Source organism: Anomaloglossus baeobatrachus, chromosome 6 (assembly GCF_048569485.1).
Source record: "Anomaloglossus baeobatrachus isolate aAnoBae1 chromosome 6, aAnoBae1.hap1, whole genome shotgun sequence".
In the NCBI taxonomy this organism is placed as follows: domain Eukaryota; kingdom Metazoa; phylum Chordata; class Amphibia; order Anura; family Aromobatidae; genus Anomaloglossus; species Anomaloglossus baeobatrachus.
The window spans coordinates 503,190,744-503,207,842 of record NC_134358.1 but is presented as its reverse complement, the minus strand read 5'-3'; the positions used below and the strand labels follow the sequence as shown (position 1 = coordinate 503,207,842).

General features: G+C 42.7%; 1 protein-coding gene across 1 annotated transcript in view; it reads left to right on the top strand.

The window, feature by feature from the left end:
• Positions 1 to 8,604: 8,604 nt before the first annotated feature.
• SHH (sonic hedgehog signaling molecule) overlaps positions 8,605 to 17,099 on the top strand; it is a 15,121-nt gene continuing 6,626 nt past the window's right edge. The window contains exons 1-2 of the mRNA XM_075316745.1: positions 8,605 to 9,060; positions 17,072 to 17,099. The exon at positions 17,072 to 17,099 is cut by the window's right edge and continues 234 nt beyond it. Of these exons, the coding sequence (XP_075172860.1) occupies positions 8,764 to 9,060; positions 17,072 to 17,099 (325 nt within the window). The 5' untranslated portion in view covers positions 8,605 to 8,763. The remainder of the gene's footprint in view (positions 9,061 to 17,071) is intronic.

Here is a 17,099-nt window from a genome sequence, read left to right as displayed (position 1 = left end):
AAAAGGTACCTCGATATAAACTCTTTTTTTGGGTCAGAAAGGGGGCACTATAATAACAGGGACCTTTCTAGAATGCAGCCCAGGAGCTGCAGAGGGGGAATCTGTTAGGTTTTAGTCGAAATTTCTGCTGACAGGTTCCCTCTAATTTTGAGAGAGCCCTCTAGACAGTGGCTTATCTCTTGTGGGTCTAATGGAGAGGACATGTTGAAGTCCAATATTATGATCATTCTGTTACCCCCTCTCTTCCCCCCCCCCCGTCTGTTCTTTGGAGAATGCTCCTATATCATTAAAATGTTGAAGAAGTTTATTTCATTGGAAACAACCTCCATCAAATTATAGGGTCTCACTCCTGGAAGCCATGGAAAACAGCTGATTTTGGCAAAGCTTCGGCCAGCCAGGTATTTTTTCTGCAGCGCCCACTATAGTGAAAATGTAGTATTACAGTACATGGTGGCCATTCAGATGATATTCAAAGGCAGTACAAGTCCTCTAATACGAGTGACACTTACGGAGCAGCTTTCTATTCAGATTCATAGTGGGACCCTCGCCATAATATCCATGTGCTCCAATGGAGCAATTGATCTAGGGTGGTCTTCAAGAGACAACACCTTATAGATCAATGCATGAATAGCACAGTGCAGCTCACGTTCCCAAGTTAGTTTGTACCATTACCAGTATCCCTTCCAAATCTTTTTATAAATGATATCCTATCCTCAGAATAGACGAACAATATTAAATTAGTGGAGGTCCAACTCTGAACCAAACCCTCCGATCAACTGTTTAATGGGGACCTTTGTATGATACTTTTAATAGGGGCTGTGCTTGGTCCTGCAGCATTGTCCCATTCAAAGACAGTAGAGGGTAGATTTCACAGTTAGCTAGCCATGTTCACGCCACTAATCTGAGTTTCACTACTTTACTAGATACAAAACTATGGGGGCACCCCATATTAGAGACTTATCGGATACCGGATATAAATGTAATTTATAATGTTCACCTTCATAGACATATCCGTATCCCCCTAAGACTCCTGGAGCTGCTGTACCCCAGGGAGTTCTGTGCTTCCTGGTGTATTGATCCACACCACATACAACTAGCCATGTTTGGCCCATTAATCTGAGTTTCCCTATTTTACCAGATACCAAACTATGGGGCACCCCATATTAGAGACTTGTTGGATACCGGATATAAATAAGCCATTTACGATGTGCACTTTCATAGGCATATATGTATCCCCCTAAGACTCCTGGAGCTGCTGTACCCCAGGGAGTTTTGTGCTTCCTGGTATATTGATCCACACCACATACAACTAGCCATGTTTGGGCCATTAATCTGAGTTTCACTATTTTACCAGATACCAAACTATGGGGGCACCCTATATTAGAGACTTATTGGATACTGGATATAAATAAGTCATTTGTGATCTGTACCTTCCTGGGCATATACGCACCCCCCTAAGACCCCTGGAGCTGCTGTACCCCAGGGAGTCCTGTGTTTTCTGGTGTATTGACCCACACCACATAGAACTAATCATGTTTGGGCCATTAATCTGAGTTTCACTACTTTACTAGATACCAAACTATGGGGCACCTCATATTAGAGACTTATCGGATACCGGATATAAATAAGTCATTTGCGATATGCACCTTCATAGGCATATCCGTACCCCCTAATACCCCTGGAGCTGCTGTACTCCGGGGAGTTTTGTGCTTCCTAGTGTATTGATCCACACCACAAACAACTAGCCATGTTTGGGCCATTAATCTGAGTTTCACTACTTTACTAGATACCAAACTCTGTGGCACTCCATATTAGAGACTTATCGGATACCGGATATAAATAAGTCATTTGTGATCTGCACCTTCCTGGGCATATACGCATGCCCCTAAGACCCCTGGAGCTGCTGTACCCCAGGGAGTCCTGTGCATCCTGGTGTATTGATCCACGCCACATACAAGGAGTGTTCAGCGCAGGCAGCTGGGAGTGAGGAACTATCCCACAACATTGCAGGCAGGTTTTATACTTTGGCACAATTCAATCATCTGTTACATCAGCACTGCAGACCACATCAAACAGCCCCAGACTCCCCCTCCTCCCAGGTTTTATTTTGCTTTTATCTGTTTGAACAAACAGCCGATAGCAGACAAGAAGCTGCCTGGTAACTTCCACATATTCCAGAGCAGAAGACAAGGGATCACGCAATGATTGCAAAGATTGAGATTCGCAGCAGGGAAGAAGATATCTGTGTCAAGGCAGTGACATCATGCTAACAGGTTCTGGTGGCCATGAATAGACTTGTAGTACCCCAGTGGGCATGATCAGAATTACAACAGCCTGACTCCTAGTGCCCTAAGACTAGTATTTAACCGCAGCCATGCTTAGACATCTAGTTCTACAACACTTGGAATCAATGTAGTATTTAAATACCACATAAAGTCATGCTGGAACTTATAGTTCTACAAGACGTAATTCCACCATACACATGAACAAAATAGTAGTTCTACAAGACTTCTACCTCCATCATGATTAGACCAGTAGTTCCACCACAGCCAAGCTCCATATCCATTATATTTATACAAGTACTTTTATAAGTCATAGGGATAATTAGCCAAGTGTTCTTGTAGCTGTACTTCAGTTCTTTTTAGACATGTAGTTCAAAAGACTACGAGAATCTGTCACCACCAGGAACATGCCCCTAATCACAGAGCTGCATAATGTTTAGACAGAGACCCTGATTCCAGGGGTGTGTCACTTACTGGGCTGCATACTGTAGTTTTGATAAAATCACTGTTTTATCAGCATCAGGCTATCACTAGTGGACTAATACATTCGCAGTCATGTAGTCCTCCATTTTCTTGAGTTTGCATACACCCACCCCCATCACTGATTAGTAGATTTCTGCTGCAAATCAGTGGTGTGGGCAGGGTTATGGAGAGCTCAACATTCAGAGAACTGGTAGATGTGCAGCAGATAAAACAGGGATTTATTAAATCTGCAGCAAACAACCAAGTAAGGCATACATCACTGGAATTAGAGTCTCTGAGCCTATATCATCCTGCTCTTAAGTGAGATAGCTAAATCCTGGTTACAGATCCCCTTTTAATAAGTCACGTATGGACTACAAGTTCTACAAAACACGATGCTTCACCTCAGCCAAGTTTAGAGAAGTAGTTTCACAAGATGTAAAGGAATGGTCCAAAAGCAAAACCTTGTTAAATCCTAAATGCCCATCTATTTAATAATGTAATCACTTTTCTTATACATTTTAATAAAAAAAATCCTTGCTGTTCCCTTTCTACTCTGCTTTATTTTATTTATTTTTTTATATTTCTTTCTCTTTGATGACGCTTTGTTTGAGAATCCCAGTGCATGCTGGGATATTCAAATGAAGCGTCATCAGTGGCACTTGTTTCAGGGGCTGAGCTAGACCCTGCTGTACAGAGCCTGTATGGGTTGCCAAATCCAACAGATAGTCAGTAGATTTATGTCACTGTGCAATATGTACAGTGACAGTGCGCTCCCTCACCAACTCTGAGCAGAAGTAATAACTCTGCAAGAGAGCGCACTGACAGTGTGTTGTAAGATTACCAGCATCATGTAGTAAAATCAGAGACCAGTGCTTCCTTGTAAGTGATGTCACGTGGCGAAGTTGGTGCTGGGTTCAACTTTGCCTGCGGGTTACCAGGTAATCTTACAACACGCACTGCCCGTGTACTCTCCCTGGCTCGCTACTTCTGCTGAGAGCTGGCGAGGGAGTGCACTGTCACTCTGCATATTGCACAGTGACAAGAATCTACTGAGCATCTTTAGTTCTGGCAACCAATACAGGCTCAGTACAGCAGGAACTAACTTAAGTTTGCTTTACACGCTGCGACATCGCTAACGATATATTGTCGGGGTCACGTCGTTAGTGACGCACATCCGGTGTCGTTAGCGACATCGCAGCGTGTGACACCAAGGAGCGACGATCAACAATCGCAAAAACGTCAAAAATCGTTGATCATTGACACGTCGCTCCTTTTCATAATATCGCTGATGGTGCATGCCGCTGGTTGTTCGTCGCTCCTGCGGCGTCACACATCGGTATGTGTGACACTGCAGGAACGACGACCATCTCCTTACCTACGTCCACCGGCAATGAGGAAGGAAGGAGGTGGGCGGCATGTTCCGGCCGCTCATCTCCGCCCCTCCTCTGCTATTGAGTGGCCGCTTAGTGACGAGGCAGTGACGTCGCTATGACGCCGAACGCACCTCCCCCTTGAAGGAGATATTGTTCGCCAGTCACAGCGACGTCGCTGATAAGGTATGTGCGTGTGATGCTGCCGTAGCAATTATGTTCGCTAGGCAGTGATCACCAAATGTCGCACGAACGACGGGGGCGGGTGCTATCGCTAGCGATGTCGCAGCGTGTAAAGCACCCTTTAGCCCCAGGTGCAATGCGGACAGTTTTTGCTCTTCTATTATTACTGCTCCCCTGAGTATTCTGTTTTTGCTTTTTTTTTTTTTTTAAATCTCTTTTTATGTAATGATACTTTTCAGGTTTTTACAGGGGGTGTGGCTCTTACAGTAATTATGCAGAGCAGCCTAAGGACAGTGCTGTGACTGTGCCCCCGCCTTGGCAAAGAAAATAAAAATGAGCACTAAATAAGAAGGCCCATATCTCTGGATTTGTATGGCGGATTTAAAAATAACTAAAAAAAGGAGTACTCAGAGGAGTAGCTGCAATAAAATAGGGGCAAACACTGGGCATTTTTTACCTGATGACCAGTCCTCTTAAAGGGGTTGTCCACTACTTTTAGATTGATGGCCTATCATTCGATAGGGTGATGGGTCGGGGTCCGAGACCCGGCACTCCGTCAATCAGCTGTGTCCAGTTCCGGCGGCGGCAACCAGAAATGCTCAGCTCCAGCGCTGCTCCGGCTTGTTATAGCGGCCGTGGCCATATACTGCACATCTGCCTCCCAATCTAATCAATATGGAGGTGGATGTGCAGTACCTGGCCAAGGATGCTATCAGAAGATGGAGCAGCGCCAGAACTGACTTTTTCCGGCTGCCTACTGCTTCCGCCGGGACCAACAACAGCTGATTGGTAGGGTACAGGGTGTCAGACTCAGGCTGATCAGACATTAATAACCTATCCTAAGGGCTACTTTGCACGCTGCGACATCGCTAGCCGATTGTAGCGATGCCGAGCGCGATAGTCCCCGCCTCCGTCGCAGCAGCGATATCTTGTGATTGCTGGCGTAGCAAACATTATCGCTACGCCAGCATTACACGCACTTACCTGCCCTGCGACGTCGCTCTGGCCGGCGATCCGCCTCCTTCCTAAGGGGGCGGGTCGTGCGGCGTCACAGCGACCTCACACGGCAGGCGGCCAATAGCAGCGGAGGGGCGGAGATGAGCAGGATGTAAACATCCCGCCCACCTCCTTCCTTCCGCATTGCAGCAGGGACGCAGGTAGGAGATGTTCCTCGCTCCTGCGGTGTCACACACAGCGATGTGTGCTGCCGCAGGAACGAGGAACTACATCATACCTGTCGCTGCAGTGGCATTATGGAAATGTCGGACCCTACACCGATGATACGATAACGATGCTTTTGCGTTCGTTAATCGTATCATAAAGGATTTGCACATTACGATATCGACTGCGACGCCGGATGTGCATCACTTTCGATTTGACCCCACCGACAACGCACCTGCGATGTCATACTGTGCAAAGTACCCCTAAGAACAAGTCATCAATGTAAAATTAGTGGACAACCCTTTTAAGTCCCACATAAGTCCTGCTTATGCTAATGGTTCAAGACATACTGTTCCACCTCAGCCATGATCAGACTTGTTGTTCCACAATGGCCAAGTATATGTTCTATAACATTAGTCTTTACCTTACACTTATTATAATAGGGGTAAAATATATTATATCACATCCAATTATAATTGTTTCATATATTTTATTCCTCTAAGAATATTTTCTTCTGTAGTGAAGTAAAACTTTGAAGCATAATACATTCCTTCTTTCTGTGGTTGATATGCAGTAAAGATCTTTATGTAGTCTTCACATTGCACATTCTCCAGATTTACCGGCGCAATGAAGGAGGAAAGTCGTCTTCCAATGTGTGTGGCTGGTAATGGATAGGTCTGGCCTTCACCTGGACCAATAAGACAGCAATTCATTCCCTGTGACACTGTCCTCGTCACCATTTCTATCTACAGGATCTGGATGGTTCAGGCTTAATCTTTCATGAGCCCCAATAGGGGGCCAAGAAGAACCCATTTACAGAAGAAGGGGCAGAATAAGGGAAGAGTGCAGAATGATAGCTAAGTGTAATATATAGATAATATCAATGTAGGGAAGAATTTATACATATACGTAGATATTATATATTACATAGCTAGACCTAAATTACAAAAACTGTGTCCTTGTTTTCCATTTACCAACCATCACAAAGATGTCATTACAGCTTCTCTAGATGCAGCTAATACACATATCCAAGTGACAACATGAGATATATACACATGCAGATACTGTATACATATATAGACAAGTAACATACTGTATATACACATACACATTATAAATGTACACACATATGTAATAAATATACAGATATATAATACACATAAAAATACAGGATACATAAATACACAAACACTGTAAAATAAATGCAGAAACATGTACTGCATACCTTTGACACTGGGCATATAGCTGAACATACATGTCATACCTACAGTACAGTCATCTATAAATATAAACATACACATAATACATATATGAAGACTGAAGGCAAACATACCCATACACATAGTAATATAATATTTATTCATATAGTGCTATTAATTCCACAGCGCTTTACATATATTGGCAACACTGTCCCCATTGGGGCTCACAATCTAAATTCACTATCAGAATGTCTTTGGAGTGTGGGAAGAAACCAGAGTACACAGAAGAAACCCACGCAAACACGGGGAGAACATACAAACTCCTTGCAGATGTTGTCCTTAGTGGGACTAGAACCCAGGACCCCAGCGCTGCAAGACTGCAGTGTTAACCACTGAGCCACCGTGTACACTTGTATATACCTACAGTACACTCATCTATAAACATAAACAAAGGATACATGCACACATACAGACATAGGATATTGCACATGTAAACACACCTGTAATTTATAGACACATATACATATATGATCACATATGATACATATACTGTTTATATAGAGATACACAGGATACATATATGTACATATACAGACACAGGGTACATATATGCACATATACAGACACAGGGTACATATATGCACATATACAGACACAGGGTACATATATGCACATATACAGACACAGGGTACATATATGCACATATACAGACACAGGGTACATATATGTACAGATACAGACACAGGGTACATCTATGCATATATATTTTATTTATATATACAGTGTGTATATATATATATATATATATATATAGATAGATAGATAGATATACATGCGGACACAGGTTACATATTTACAGACACAGGTTACATATATGCACACAGTATACATATACACGTGATAAACATATACACACAGGATACATATACACATGATACATATACAATCGCAGGATACATGAATGCATACATGACACATATATACACACACAGAAAACATGTATGCACACATGATACATATATGCACATGTGATACATATACAGACAAAGGATACATATATACACACACTACATATATACACACAGGATACATTCTCTATATACAGACACAGGATATAAATATACATGTAGGATACATATAGACACAGGATACAATATGCACATATTATACACAGTATGCAATTACACATACAGGATACATATATACAGGCAGGATACATACCCACAGGATACATATATGCACACTGGATACATATATACAGACACAAAAAAAAAAATATATATATATATTTACACATAGGAAACATATAGACACAGGATATATATATGCACACATTATACTTAGACATACAAGATACATATATACACACATGATACATACACACTGGATACATATATACACACAGAATACATATATTAAGACAGGATACATATATACACAGGATAAATACACACAGGATACATACAGCCAGGATACATATATACACACAGGATACATATACATACAGGATACATATATACACACAGGATACATATAGACATACATTATACATATACATACCGGATGCATATATACACACAGGATACATATAGACATACATTATACATATACTGTACATACAGGACACATATGATACATACAGACACATTCTACATCCAGCCAGGATACCTATATACACACAGGAGCCGCTTCGCAGAGAGCACCTCGGTGCCAGGCCCCGCCCCCGCTGCCTCCTATACCCGGAGCACAAGCTCCTCATCTCTTCTGGCTTCTATTAGAAGGAGCAGAAGCTCCGGTGGCAGCCAATCAGCTGGGGCCCCACTCGCTATAATATAGAGGCTGTAGCCTCCCTGCTCTCACAGCTCCTGAGCCCTCATTGCTCCTGCACTTACTGTCAGACCTTTTTTTTTTTTTTTTTTTTCCTTTTTTTTTTTTTCTGGTAACTTTTCGCCCCTCATCTGCAGCCCCTGCAGCCAGTGCGCTCCCATGTGCGGCTCATTCTGCTGTGAGCACCTGTCCAGGAGGAAGCCGCTGGATCCTATCACAGGAGGACGTCCCCGGCGAGCTGTCTGACACCACACATCACCGCTGCTGGGAGCCGAGATGCTGCTCAGAGCTCTGCTGCTGGGGGGCTTCATTAGCGCCCTGCTGCTGCCTCCCACCTCAGCCTGTGGACCAGGCAGGGGGATTGGCAAGAGAAGACACCCCAAAAAGCTGACCCCATTAGCTTATAAGCAGTTTATCCCCAATGTGGCAGAGAAGACTCTGGGGGCCAGTGGAAGATATGAAGGAAAGATTACTAGGAACTCGGAAAGGTTTAAAGAGCTCACCCCAAATTATAATTCTGACATCATTTTTAAGGACGAGGAGAACACGGCAGCAGACAGGCTCATGACCCAGGTACATGCAGATTCATATCCATCCTATCACCCGCTGCTCAGACCCTGCTCAATGTCCTCCTTCTTTTCTAGGTGTAACTTGTTCAATTGGATGTCACTGATTGTCACTGTTCCCCAGGAGCAGACATTGCCACATTACTGCTGTCTTGTCAGAGCTGATACTTTGTATCATTATCTTATATACAGAGTGATCGCTCCTTCCCATGTATCTGCTCTGTGCATGGACTTTGTCTTTTCCACTCTACATTGTTTCATTTGATATCAATCATTCAACCTGTTCCACATTGCACACCTAGAGCCTTGTATGGCCACATGTGACACATTGTACCCAGCTCTGGACTCGCGCAGTAAGGGGCCAGATTGTAATAAGTCCTGCTCTTCCCTGACTTACATATTGACAGGCACTGGCCTCCTTCAATGAGGGGACTTTAGTATTTAGTGTCTAGTTATCCCCCCACAATAGCCAGCACAATCTCAATCGACCGCCTGTAAATCTGACTCCAGCATTATATTCAGCATTGCTCATCGGAGCGTGAATATATTGATATGTACTTAAGGGTGCCCGGTGCCATCCTCCCATACCTTCCCCTTGTCACTTGGCTACATGACATCATCCCTCCTAGAATGAGATATTGTAAATTAATAGGTTCCCAGAAAGGAGTATCGGAAATTTAACTCTATCTGCTCCAGCACTTATCTTGCATGGCAATAGGGGGTATTCAGAGGTCAGACAAGTGAGTGTGTGTGTGTGTGTGTGTGTGTGTGTGTGTGTGTGTGTGTGTGTGTTGTATATGTGTATATGCATACGTATATATTTATGTGTGTTGTATATATGTGTATGGGTGTGTTGTATAAGTATGCATATGTATATATTTATATGTGTTGTGTATATGTATATATTTATGTGTGTTATATGTGTGTGTGTGTGTTGTATATGTGTATATGCATATATTTATGTGTGTTGTATATATGTGTATGGGTGTGTTGTATAAGTGTGTATATGCATATGTATATATTTATATGTGTTGTGTATATGTATATATTTATGTGTGTTGTGTGTGTGTGTGTGTGTGTGTTGTATATGTGTATATGCATATGTATATATTTATGTGTGTTGTATATATGTGTATGTGTGTTCTATATGTGTATATGCATATGTGTATATTTTTGGGTGTTGTATATACATATGTGTGTGCATATATTTTGTGTGAGTTGTATATATGGGGGGTGTATATGCATATGTATATATTTATGTGTGTTGTATATATGTGTATGGGTGTGTTGTATAAGTGTGTATATGCATATGTATATATTTTTGTTTGTGTTGTATATATGTGTATGTGTGTTCTATATGTGTATATGTGTATATTTATTGGTGTTGTATATACATATGTGTGTGCATATATTTTATGTGTTGTATATATGGGTGTGTGTATATGCATATGTATATATTTATGTGTTGTATATATGTGTATGTTGTATATGTGTGTATATGCATATGTGTATATTTATGGGTGGTGTATATGTCTATGTGTATAATTATGTGTATGTTGTATATACATATGTTTGTGCATATATTTATGTGTTGTGTTTGTGTTGTATATATACGTGTGTATGTATAAGCATATGTATATACTTATGTGTGTTGTATATATGTGTATGTGTGTGTTGTATATGTGTGTATATGTATATGTGTGGTGTATATACATATGTGTGTATTTGTGTTGTGTGTACTGTATATATAGGTGTGTTCATATGTATATGTATATATGTGTGTGTGTTTAGCTGAAAGTAAACATACACACGTGTGCTAAGATAGATAAATGGATGGATAGATAGATAGATGGATAGATAGGTAGATAGATAGATGGATAGATGGATGGATAAGATAGATAGATGATAGATGGATGGATGGATGGATGGATGGATGGATAGATGGATGGACAGATAGATAGATGGATGGATGGATGGATGGATGGATGGATAGATAGATAGATAGATAGATAGATGATAGATAGAATATGAGATAGATAGATAGATGCATAGATGGATAGATAGATGATAGATAGATAGATGATAGATGGATGGATGGATAAATAGATATAGATAGATAGATAGATAGATAGATAGATAAATAGATAGATAAATAGATAGATAGATGCATAGATAGATAGATAGATAGATAGATGGATAGATAGATGTGCATTCTGCCTCTCTAGGATTTCTCCTGCTCTTCTAAGTGACACGCTCCCCTAGGAATCTCTGAGCTGCCACCTTAAATTTCCCTGTCCCTTAAGGAACTGACTGCCAGATCAATTGAATGAGCACAGATCAGACAGCCGGGCTTGGGGGTCACCCTTCTTAACCCCAGTCCTGCCACAAGGCTAAGCAGCAGCAAGCTTTCTTAGCTATGTATGTCTCACATCTGTTGATGATCATATATTCACTTTATATAGATATATAAGTGTAGAAGCAGAAAATAATCTGTATGTGGAGATGTCAGCTCCCTCCTCTTGTATTATCCTGTGCAGGAGCCTGGTGTCAGCACTCAGCACATCCAGACAGACACATCTTCAGCTCCACTTACTCATCTCTTGTATCGATCGCAACGGCTTGTGTTTCAGTTTGTGTGACTCTGTACTGCACGAAAATGGACGATGTGTGGAGCCCAAGGGAAGGCAGACTTAATGCCCAATGCCAGTGAGAAAAAGCAGGAAAGATAGACGGACGGATGGATGGATGGATGGATGGATGGATGGATGGATGGATGGATGGATGGATGGATGGATAATAGATATTGAGATAGACAGACAGATAGTTGGATGGATGGATGGATAGATAGATAGATAGATAGATAGATGCAGAAACTGTGTGTAGGTAGAGGTATAGTAGATATCACAGATTTGGCCGCCAGTTGCAGTTGTACAGGCTGCTGTCCTTTCTCCAAGGTGGGTGCCCATTTTTTTCCAATTCATTCGCCCCTGTGCCACTCTCTCCGTATTCGCTTTCAGTATTGGAACTCCTGACCTCCTGTCAACTTTCCTTAAGAAAAATCATCCAGCATCAGCCATTTCTGGTGCGACCAGGTGGGACAATCTGCGGGCAGCCTCCCACCCTGCAGTGGGACAATCTGTGGCAGCCTCCAACCCTGCAGTGGGACAATCTGTGGCAGCCTCCCATCCGGCAGTTGGACAATCTGTGGCAGCCTCCAACCCTGCAGTGGGACAATCTGTGGCAGCCTCCAACCCTGCAGTGGGACAATCTGCGGGCAGCCTCCCACCCTGCAGTGGGACAATCTGTGGCAGCCTCCTACCTTGCAGTGGGACAATCTATGGCAGCCTCCCACCCTGCAGTGGGACAATCTGGCAGCCTCCCATCCGGCAGTTGGACAATCTGTGGCAGCCTCCAACCCTGCAGTTGGACAATCTGTGGCAGCCTCCAACCCTGCGGTGGGACAATCTGTGGCAGCCTCCCACCCTGCAGTGGGACAATCTGTGGCAGCCTGCAGTGGCCCCAGGTGGGACAATCTGTGGCAGCCCCACACCCTGCATTGGGACAATCTGCTGCAGCCCCCCACCCTGTAGTGGCCCCAGATGGGACAATCTGCTGCAGCCCCCACCCTGCAGTGGCCCCAGATGGGACAATCTGCTGCAGCCCCCACCGTGCAGTGGCAGCTCTCCACCCTGCAGTGGGACAATCTGCGGCAGCACCCCAGTCTGTAGTGGGAGGACAATCTGTGGTAGCCTCAATACTCTGCAGTGGGACAACCTGCGGCAGGCTCCCACCCTACAATGGACAATCTGCGGCAGCCCCTGACCCTGCAGTTCCCCCAGGGGGGAGACAATCTGTGGCAGCGCCCCACTCTGTAATGGGACAATCTGCGGCAGGCCCCCATCCTGCAGTGGACGATCTGCGGCAGCCCCCCTGCAGTGGCCCCAGGTGGGACAATCTGCGCAGCACCCCACTCTGTAGTGGGACAATCTGCCGCAGGCCCCCATCCTGCAGTGGAAAATATGCGGCAGCCCCTCACCCTGCAGTGCCCCCAGGTGAGACAATTTGCGGCAGACCCTCACCCTGCAGTGCCCCCAGGTGAGACAATCTGCGGCAGCCCCTCATCCTGCAGTGCCCCCAGGTGAGACAATCTGAGGCAGCCCCCCTTTTAGTACCTGCCCCCTCACCCAGGCTTTAGCCCATGTAGAGCCTTGTTCAGAGACATTCTTGGCAGGTGCCAGACCCGCCTCACCAGTCTATCTAGTATGTAAAGATTTTCACTCAATGGCTCTGTTAAACTTTCAAAATGTTTGTTTAATGCTTTAGTTACTAGTTAATATTAACTGAAGTGGGAGAGACAGGGCAAAATGACAGACTGGGCAAAGAAGTGCACAGAGGTGAGGACTGAGGAGGGAGCTGTGTGCAGATACTGTAGGAGCTATGTATTCTCCTCTATACACTGTAGGGGGAAAGCAATGCATTTCTATGAATGAAGTGACAACCAGGTGTTAAGCAGACACCTAGGAGCATGGAGCCCATGAGGAATGTGTAGAGATCAGCCTGGGATTCTGGAAGCCCACCAGGTTGTTTACCCTAACAGGTAACTGCTAAGTGTTTCCATTTGAGAAGAGATTAGGAGCTGGCAGGGAGATCTTGTCGTACAACACAAAGCTTTAGGTCTGGCTGCCCTGCTGAGCTTCACTTTGGCTGAGCAGAATTGGGGTTGATTTGTGGCACACGACCCAGTGAATTCATGAATAGTCTAATCTTCACGGTCTTGACTTTGACAATACAACTGTAGCTGGCACAAAAGGCCCAGGGTCTGCCTAACCCATTTAAGAAGATCTATCTGAGGAGCATCACAAATCCTGGTCAATGTGTAATGAAGAAATATTATGGCAATTAATGAAAAACTTGCAATGTATCTAAGCTGTAAAAACTCCTGTAAACTTGGTAAAAATATTGATAGTAAGCCAAATGCAACCATAAAAAAAACATTACTTGCAATTGTTCTCTCCCCACAAAAGTGATTAGTATTACTTATGTATTGTTGTATAATATTGCTAACACAGTAATTAAGAACAGTCCCAAACTGGGACTATGCGCAGGTATAATTACATAAGGAGGCAATGAGTATGTACAAATGAAATATATTAGGATCCCACAAATAAACCCAACTTTTAGGTGTGAGCCTAGGCCAAGGCAAGGTCTACACTGGAAGTTAGGATCAGATACAATTAGTTTTATCTCAACTATTTTCTGGTTCAGTTCATGGTGCCTTAGTGTCATTTTAGGGCAATGTAACACGTATAATTAGTTTTTTATTACATGTTGCACATGTAAAGTTGCAGTTAGATCAATTCATAGTCTCCAATTGCATAATATGGTCATACAAAGGCATTCATCAGAAGTTATGGTCCTCAAGTGGTAGATTTACATTATACATTTGGATCAAGCAAGTATTAAGAACATGATGCAAGAAGTTGGCAAGTCCAACTTTTGTAAACTTTTGTAACCTTTCCCTGAATATCTCACTGTAATTAATGGACATGAATTATCACTGGCTATCCTTGTGCATTTGTAAATCTTGCAGGCTTTGTTTGAAGTATTGCCTTTGTCATTGCTGTCCAGGTCATTTATATTGCTCTTTCTTTTGGCATAAATCCTTTACAAAAAAAAAGACTTGTGTGACCTGAAGAAAGGAGATGGAGAGTAATAGGGAAAGCCATGTATTGATGTCATACAACTGAAGGAGAATGGTGACATTCAAGATAAATAATGTTTGTTCACTCCCTGTCTTAAAGTACAAGTCACCTGTTATTTTAACATTGTTATCTTCCCAGTCCCTGCCCTATCTGGTTTACAATTCCCAGCATGTTTTCTTCACTGGCAGAAGCAATGGAGTTTTTTAAGTAGTGATCTCTATAGATGTTTGAAACTGAGTGTGTCTAAGGCACTTTACAAGCTAGAAATACCTCCTGCACTAAGAACCCTACTGAGTGATCTGCAAGGTGAGGGCTTGTCCAGTAGATAATGGTGTGTCAGGGCATTGAGAAACTTTTCAACAAGGAATTAATGTGAAAAGGATCCACAGACTTTCCGGTGTATAAATCCTGGGTTCCCATTTAGAGACCTGACAGCATTTGTCTTCTGGAACAAGTTTCATAGGGTTAAAGTCCATCACTGCATTAGTGTAAGGTGGCATGGTGAGTGAGTGACGTCTTGAGATTCCAAAACACTTTCCTCGGTTCCTTTAACATTCCCAGGTCTGTAGGTGATTTAGCTGAGGTTTCTTTGCTGGTCAGATCTAATAATATAATGACTTTCAAGAACATCTAAGAGGAATTTTGTTCAACTTAGAATGATCGTATCATAGAGCTAGAAGAGCAGATCTTGTCTGAAGACATCATCTAATATGATCCATTGGTTGATGTGTCTTCTAGCAGATGAAGTAGGGACATGATGATGAATCCATTTATATTTACCTGGAAACAAACTTAAGAGAACTTTATAGTAATGTATGCTGCTCTTCAGGGACATCACACTTAAGAGAATTCTAGAAGCCATAGTAGGGTACAAGAAAGTTTAACATTCAAGGGGAAGTGATAAAGGGGTATTCAAATCTCCAAAATCCTATCCCAATATGCAGAAGGTGTAATAATATTAGCAAATACCTCCAATTAGAAATGTAGTATAGTTTTCCTGATTAGCCATTTCTCTTCCCTCATGTGCAGGGCATTGCAGCTTAGAGATCCATGCTTACAATCATTAGCAAGTAACTGTCACTGAGTGGACTAACCATGTATACCTATGTTGTAATGCCCTGAACATGAGGTAAGAGATATAGCTATGCTACTTTTCTAATTGAGGTATTTTCTGATATTATTAATTATTATTATTAGTAGAAGCAGAGAAGCAGCAGCAGCAGCAACAGCAGTAGTAGTAGTAGTAGTAGTAGTAGTAGTAGTAGTAGTAGTAGCAGCAACAGCAGCAGTAGTAGTAGTAGCAGCAGCAGCAATAGTAGTAGTAGTAGTAGTAGCAGCACAGTAGCAGCAGCAGTAGTAGTAGTAGTAGCAGTAGCGGCAGCAGTAGTAGTAGTAGCAGCAGCAGCAGTAGTAGCAGCAGCAGTAGTAGTAGCAGAATCATCAGTAGTAGTAGTAGTAGCAGCAGCAGTAGCAGCAGCAGTAGTAGTAGCAGCAGCAGCAGCAGCAGTAGTAGTAGAAGTAGCAGTAGTAGTAGTAGTAGTAGTAGTAGTAGTAGTAGTAGTAGTAGTAGTAGTAGTAGTAGTAGTAGTAGTAGGATACCCCTTTACCACTTCCCCTTGAATGTTAAACTTTCTTATATTCTACTATGTCTTCAAGAATTCTCTTAGGCCCCTTACACATGTAAGTATTTTGCATCAGTTTTTCATCAGTATTTGGTCGCCAAAACCAGGAGAGTCTCCAAAACACAGAGCAGGTGTCAGTTTTTCAATTACAGATCTTCTCTGTAAGTTCCACTCATGCTTTTGGCATCTACATACTGATGAAACACTGATGCAAAGTACTGTGTGAAAGGGGCCTTATATTGTGTGATGCCCCTGTTATATTGGGTGATGCCCCTGTTATATTGAGTGATGTCCCTGTTATATTGAGTGATGTCCCTGTTATATTGTGTGATGTCCCTGAAGAGCAGCACACATTGGATGGGATCCTGGAGTGGGAATAACCCTTTAATAGTTTGTAGGAACTTGGCCTCTTATTCTAAAGTTAAATACCTATTCATTCTGCTATAACATGCTGGAAAGTTTACTTAGCAGAATCAAGCAGTAAAGTACTGGCAAGTGGACAGAGCAATAAATGTCTTTTAACTCAAGAAAGCTGTAATTGAGCCCTTCTGTATTAGAAAAGCTTTCTTATCATAAATGAGTAACCTCCATATCACAAACCAGTCCTGCAGGTTCTTCTCCCATAGTTTGGAGGTTTCTTCTGTGGCATATATCACCATTCTACTACTTTTCTGTCTGCTCTTGTCCCTTCTAGAGATGTAAAGACAAACTCAATGCCTTGG